The sequence below is a fragment of the Zalophus californianus genome, chromosome 16 (genome assembly GCF_009762305.2).
Source record: "Zalophus californianus isolate mZalCal1 chromosome 16, mZalCal1.pri.v2, whole genome shotgun sequence".
NCBI lineage: Eukaryota > Metazoa > Chordata > Mammalia > Carnivora > Otariidae > Zalophus > Zalophus californianus.
The window spans coordinates 19881417-19888450 of record NC_045610.1 but is presented as its reverse complement, the minus strand read 5'-3'; the positions used below and the strand labels follow the sequence as shown (position 1 = coordinate 19888450).

The window sequence follows — 7034 nt, the reverse complement described above, 5'->3', positions numbered from 1 at the left end:
ATCAACTTTAGAAGAACTATCATTAACTTAGGGCGGAGAATCCCTGGGCACATCCATTCGTGGGTGGGTTATAGTCCCATTCCAGCCTGAGTTCTGCAAACACCTGTGACGAGTGAGTGAAATGTGGTTGGAGCTCAACTGTATTCAAACTTTTGAGAGCTGAGCTTTGTAGACTATCAGGGAGACTCGGGTAATTGAATATCCTAGCAGGAATTCGAGGTTTGGGGATCGAAGCACATCCAGCGTGGTGGGGCAAGGATATCGGTTGGCACCGCAGACCCAGCTAGTCGTCAGCTCTGGGATGGGCACCCGCAGGAGCGCCAAAAATTCGATCCCGGGACCCGTAGGTAGGGGGCTTCGGCTGCCGCGCGCGCGCGCGCCCCGCCCCTCCTGCCCCGCGCAGCCCCGCCCCTGGCTTCCTCGTGACCCGTGTCCCGCCCCCCTCGGCCGGGAGCGCCCCCGGCTGATTGGCCCCTCCGCGGCGTATCCTCCGGCTGGCAGCCAGGCGGGCGCGTCACGTGGCCGAGCAGCGTCCAGGGCGCCGATCCGCGGGCCTCCAGGCATGGACCGTCAGGCCTCCGGAGTCCGGGCGCTGGGGGCCGCCGAGCCGCTTCGGGGTCCGCCGCTGCCGAGCGCGCGGGAGGCGCCCCCCAGCCCGGGGGTGAGCGCGGCCGCCAGGAGCGGCCCGGGGCGAGAAGTTGCGGGGCTCGCGGGCCGGGCCGGGCGGGGCGGGGTTGGGGGCTGCGGGGCCGCGGGGCCGCGGGAGCGCCGTTTGGGCGCGCGCTCGCGCTGGAAACTGCGGGGCCGCGGCGGCCGAGGGCGTGGGGGCTGGGGGGGGGACGAGCGGGGGCGGGGCGGCGGGCTGGCAGGCTCGGGGGCGCTTCTGCGTACTTGCTGAATGGGAGGTGATGCTGACGACCGAGAGCTGGGGGCCGCTGCCGGGGGCCTGGGCCGGGGCCAGGTGAGGGCGGCGAGGAGCGCGCTGTCCCCGAAGGACCTGTGACCAGGGCTGGGGATGCACGGCTCACCCTGAGCACCACATGATGTCTGATGCGCTCTGTCCTTTTCTGTTTACTGAAACCAAAGGCCCGGCTTGACGCAGGGTTTCCAGAAACTTGTTTTCATTTGCGCGCCAGACAGCTCCTGGTTTTTCAAAGACCGTTGTTACAGCCATCACCTGTCCTTGTTTACAGCCAGGCAGTTCTGCTGGGTGGTGAGCGTCGCGAGGGTAGGAACCCTCTGTTGAGTGCTGTTAACCCGCCGCCTGGCGGCGTGCCTGCCACGATAGACCCGGCTGTTAATGGGAGGGGGTAGAATGCTTGTTTAAGCATTAAAGATAGTACTAAAACCGAGTAAGATAGGAAAAATGCAGTGATAGACTTATAAAAAAATTACTTAGGGGGGCGCCTGGGTGGCTCAGTCGTTAAGCATCTGCCTTCGGCTCAGGTCATGATCCCAGGGTCCTGGGATTGAGCCCCGCATCGGGCTCCCTGCTCGGCGGGGAGCCTGCTTCTCTCTCTCCCACTCCCCCTGCTTGTGTTCCCTCTCTCGCTGTGTCTCTCTCTGTGAAATAAAATCTTTAAAAAAAAATTACTTTGGAGTGCGGACAGGGTGAGACTGATTCTGCCGGGACATAGCAGGAAGGGATGTGCGCTTCCTCTCCAAGGTGATAGGGTGGTAGTGCCTGCAGAGGCGTGGAGGTGAGGAAGGACAGAGCAGATGGCTGGGAGCTTGGGTGGCAGGGCCAGGGGAGAGAACTATGTTCAGCAGGTCGAGGCACCCCGATGGGTTGGTGTGAATGCCATGGCCAATTTTATGTTCCCACGTGGAGGGCTCTTGAAGGTTTTTGAGCAGAGTGAGGCTGTTAACGCTGGGCAGGGTGGGTGAGTGGGAGGGCAGGGAGCTATGGCAGTGGTCCACGGGAGAGATGCCACCAGCTGACCTGTAGCAGTGACCAAGGGTTGTCACTGACTACAAGAGGTGGAATTTATTCATTAAATCTAGGGATGACTAGGTCATGAACTAATTGGGGCAGGTGCCAAGTGCACTTCAAGTGTAGGAGCTAAGAAGGCGGATTTAAATACAACAAATATTACATTCCTGCTACGTGCCAGGTGTTTTCATAAGTGTTACCTTGTCATAAGCCCCCTGCAAGGTCAGAACAGTCATCTCCAGTTTCTGGAGAAGGAATCCCAGGCGTGGGGGTTGAAGTGGTCTATCAAGGTCACACTAAATGAATGGCAGAGCTGGGATGGAAACCATGTCTTTCTTATGCAGGCTGTGAACATTTTTTGTTCCATTTACAAAGCAGTCTTGGAGGTGATAGGATTTCAGGAACTTTTGCGTGATGGGAGCAGAAAAGCATATAGTTGGCAGTAGGGGAAGACTTCTTTCTCTTCAGAGTCACTTAGGAACTACAGCTCTGTTGCCCCCTTGTATCGGGAGACAGAATTTGCTAGAATGTGAAGTCACTGAAAAGGTAAAAATGAACATGGCGGTAGCACCTGCAGGAAACAGCTACCAACCCTAGGGCTGAGGGAACGAAGGAATGAGGTGTCAATGATTAAAATTTACAGGCTCAGAGGGGAGGCTTTGCAGAGCTGAAATTCCAACTTCTGAGGAGGAGGTGCTGCCCACACCTACTGCTGGGGTCTCCGAGCTTGGAGGAGGGGGGCCTGAGGGCCTGGGACTCAGACCCCAGACGGGAGGGCCCAGGGAGGAGGTTGGCTCCGCCAGTGCTGGCAAACTGTGAACTGGATCCAGCGGCTGCTGTAGGAGGGCGCTGTTGCTGCCGCCGTGGAGGGGGGGGGGCGAAGTGTCGCCAGGGTGGCGTCTGCAGGAATAGGAAGGAGCGAGGCCCTTCTCCCTCGGGCCTTGCCGCATCTCCTAGGGCAAAGCAGAAGTGGGGGTTACAGAGCCCCAGCCCCACCCTCACAAAGGTGAGAGTGCAAGATGGCAGCTTAATACCGAGTCCTGGGTAACCTTCTCTTCTTCCTGCAGGCCACCTTTGCCCCCGCTGACCACTCCGGGCAGCAGAGAGAGACCGAGAAGGCCATGAATCGGCTAGGCAAGTAGACAGTGGAGAAGACGGGGGTGGATGTGGGGAGGGACTGTCTCTGCATCTTGTTGACCTCTTTCCAGCCAGTTCTCTTTGCTGCTGAGTTGTGTTTTCTGCCTAGTGCTTCCATGGTGCCCACGTGTGATAGCGTGGCTGGAGCTTCCTTTAGGGAAGTCCTGACCTTGCGTCCAAACCCTTCCCTTCTGCTGAGAAAGGCAGCTTAGGGCAGCAGCAAGAGTATGGGGCTTTGGAGCCAGGCAACATTGTTTGCACTTTCAGCTCTGGCTCAGAGTCCTGGGCTCCAGTTTTGAGGCCTCAGATAAGTCACTTATCCTTTGTTTCTCTTTAAAATGGGGATAATAATGCTTACTTCAGAGGGTGGTTCTGAGGATCGGGTGGGAGGATCTTGAGCTGTAAGAACCACCAGCTACTGGTGCTCTTTAAATCTAAGTGAATTATAATTAAATACAATGAAAACCTCAGTTCCCAATTCGCATGAGCCACATTTCAGGGGCTCAGCAGTCACGCGTGGTTCCTGCTAGCTAGCCTGTTGGAGCACAGATGAGAGAATATTACTATCATCACAGAAACTCCCGTTGGATAGTGCTGGTCCGGAAGAAGCACCGTGCCCACCCGGACACGTAGGTCCGGTCATAAGCACTGACACTTGCTGAGTAAGGGCCAGGTACAGTTGCAAGTGTTTCTTTTCCCGTTCCCCCCTTTTTAAAACAACTCTCACAACAATCCTATTTTCATATTTACAGATGAGAAAACTGAGGGACAGAGTAAAAATTAAAAAAAAAAAAGTCAAACACATACAAAATGTACCATTTAACAGTTTTAAAGCCTACAGTTCAGTGGCATTTAGTCACAATGCTGTGTAACCACCATGGCTGTTTAGTTCCCAAACACTTTCAGCACCCCACAAGGAAACCCTGTACCCGATAAGTAGCCACACTCCCTTCCCCGAGCCCCTGGCGACCACTGATCAGCTTTCTGTATGGCTTTCCCGTGTCAGTGCAATGATATGCCATGTGGCCTCTTATGTCTGGCTTCTTTCACTCAGCATAATATTTCCAAGATTTGTTCGTGTAGTATAAATCAGTACATTCCTCTTTATGGCCGAATCCTCCCATCATCTGGATACACTACATCTTGCTTGCTTATTCATTCCGTGGATGGGCATTTGTTTCACTTGTTTCCACCTTCTGGTGATCGCGAACAGTGCTGTCACGGACGTTATTGTACCAGTCTTGTTTAAATACCTGTTTTCGATTCTTTGGGATGTCCGTTTAGGAGGGGAACCACTGGGCTGCGTGCTAGTTCTGTGTTTAAGTTCTCGAGGGCGTGGCCAAGTCCATTTCCGCTCAGTCACACAGTGACTAATCCGCACAACTGGCATTTGGACCGGGGTAGTCCGGCTCCAGAACCCGTGCCCCGAACTACTGCTTTTTCGCTTGTAGCTGCCATTATTATACAGTGTTAGTAGCACGGCTGTGTTGAGGCTAATTCTTTTCCCAGCTCTGACCTGGCTTCCCTATAGCATGGTATGCTGGGAGGGCCATTATCCTCTCCCAGACGTTCTTTCATTATTTTGAGACCTTTTGAAAATACGCCTTCCAGCCCTCCGCAGTACGGGGAGGAGGAGACGTGGTGGCTGTTTGTTGTCACTGGATGGGTTCCGCTCTTCTGCCTGCTTTCCTCCCGCCGTCCCCTTGTCCTTGCTCCTTGAGGATGAAGGGGGAAATAGAAGAGTACAAATTCAATTCAAGTTTGTATTGTGAAAGCTTGTCATTTTCCAGATGCCCTTTGCCTCAATTACCTGTAAACTACCTAAACATATAAACTGTGCTAGATTTGCTTGATTCCCTGTATGAATTACAAGACCTTGTTTAAGGCAAAACGTTTTACTGGGGGAAAAAAAAAAAGATCAACCCTTCTTCGAAAAACGTAAACAGAAGAACATTTTTTTTTTTTTTTTTTTAAGTGCTCAGGTGGCTAAGGAACTCTGTACCCTTGTGTTACTCTTGCTGTCTCAGGAGTCTGCCAGACATTTTCCAAGCACATGAGTAGGCCCTGTGTCGTTGCTAGTGGTTTTAAGACCTTCTTCCTTGTGTTGATTTCTTAGCCAGTGGAGCACAGAGCATCCCTAATGGTAGTCCTACCCACGGTGAGGGCACCCACTCGGAAGAGGAAGGCTTTGCTATGGATGATGAGGATTCGGATGGGGACCTGAATACCTGGGAGCTGTCAGAAGGGGTATCCGACTGTCCGCCCAAGGAACAGGCTGCTGATCTTTTTAACGAGGACTGGGACTTGGAGTTGAAGGCAGATCAAGGGAATCCATATGGTAGGTGTGGCGTTTCTGGGGTCCTAGACCAAGGTTTGGAGACCCTCCTACCAAATTACCCCAAAGGCAGACAGTTTGGAAGACGGACTCAATCTGTGAGCTTAGCCTGATACCTGTTACAGGGCTGAAATGTCTGTGACAGCTTCTCTTTCATATTGGGAAAAAAATGCAAATTTTGTAGTTGACTCTCTTAAAATATCTGTGTGAATCTAGCAGCTGCAGGGAGAAGTGCTGTCTTCTGCAGTTGCGGCCTCTGCACTGCTAAGGGCCCTCCCCTGAGAAGCACCAGTCGGGTGCCTCAGAACACACGCGTTTGCAGTCCAAGGAGGGCTCTGTGTGTGTGCTTTTGAACTGCAAGTCCCCTAGACACTTTTTGTATGTCTCCCCTCCCCTCCTACCTTTAATCTGTTTTGTTTTGTTTTTTTTAAACTGCTTGCAGATGCCGATGACATCCAGGGTTGCATTTCTCAAGATGTCAAACCTTGGGTGTGCTGTGCCCCGCAAGGAGACATGATCTATGACCCCAGTTGGCACCATCCGCCCCCGCTGATACCCCATTATTCCAAGATGGTCTTCGAAACAGGACAGTTTGATGATGCTGAAGATTGAGTCTGCAGCTTCTTGCCTGGTGGGTGGGCCTGCCTTCCAGATGAAGGTCTCTCTTCCTTTCATTGAGGTGAGAGGTCACATTTGAGGACCCATTCCCAGCGATCCCAGAGTCGGGAGCATAGACTGGTGTTAACTAAGACCCCAGTGTCCTCCAGTTCTGTTGTTGTTGTTGTTTTTAGTGAGCTCCTCCTTGGGACATGTGAGTGTTTGTGTCTGTGTCAGGAGGAGTTGTGTTCTTTATAAATAAAGGTAGAAAAAATTTGATATGCTTTTGTTTACTCCCCGCCCCCCCCCCCTTTTAATTGGATACTTACCAGCAAAGCTTTACTCCTTTAGTTCAAGTCCCTGGCTTACATTTTAAGGATTGGAGGTACTTGGACCCTTAAAACTACTCTGTGAAAGAAAATAATTTTTTGGCCAGAGATTTTCCAAGCACATGAGTAGGCCCTGTGTCGTTGCTAGTGGTTTTAAGACCTTAAGAAATGTTGGTGACTTTGTGGCTGATTTCTATTCCTGCTGATGAAAAATTGACCATTTACTTAGTAAACAAGCAAGCTGGAACATAAAATGGCAAATAAATTAAACCAGCAATTATATAGCCCTCAACTGGTATGAAAGGATTTTGAACCTTATTTTCTTTTCTTTAACCTTATTTTCCATTTAATTATTTGCTCTTTGTAATTACTATATGAAGTCACGATTTTTTTAAATTGCCTTATTTTATTTTTTAAAGATTTTATTTGTAAATAATCTCTACACCTGGGGCGCCTGGGTGGCTCAGTTGTTGGGCGTCTGCCTTCGGCTCGGGTCATGGTCCCGGGGTCCTGGGATCGAGCCCCGCATGGGGCTCCCTGCTCGGCGGGAGGCCTGCTTCTCTCTCTCCAACTCCCCCTGCTTGTGTTCCCTCTCTCGCTGTCTCTCTCTGTCAAATAAATAAATAAGTAAAATCTTAAAAAAAAAAAATCTCTACACCCAATGTGGAGCTTGAACTCACAACCCCAAGATCAAGAGTTGCAT

At 51.8% G+C, this 7034-nt stretch overlaps 1 protein-coding gene across 2 annotated transcripts; it reads left to right on the top strand.

The window, feature by feature from the left end:
• Window positions 1–459: 459 nt before the first annotated feature.
• On the top strand, window positions 460–6718 carry COPRS (coordinator of PRMT5 and differentiation stimulator). Of its 2 annotated transcripts, none has more exons than XM_027626159.2 (4): window positions 460–661; window positions 3001–3067; window positions 5187–5408; window positions 5848–6713. In XM_027626159.2, exons 1-4 carry the CDS (start codon window positions 563–565, stop codon window positions 6015–6017), a joined length of 558 nt encoding a protein of 185 aa, XP_027481960.1. In that variant the 5' UTR covers window positions 460–562; the 3' UTR covers window positions 6018–6713. The 2 variants fall into 2 exon arrangements, with proteins under 2 accessions (XP_027481960.1, XP_027481961.1); XM_027626160.2 differs by lacking the exon at window positions 460–661 and adding an exon at window positions 870–961 and having other exon boundaries at window positions 5848–6718.
• Window positions 6719–7034: the final 316 nt, after the last annotated feature.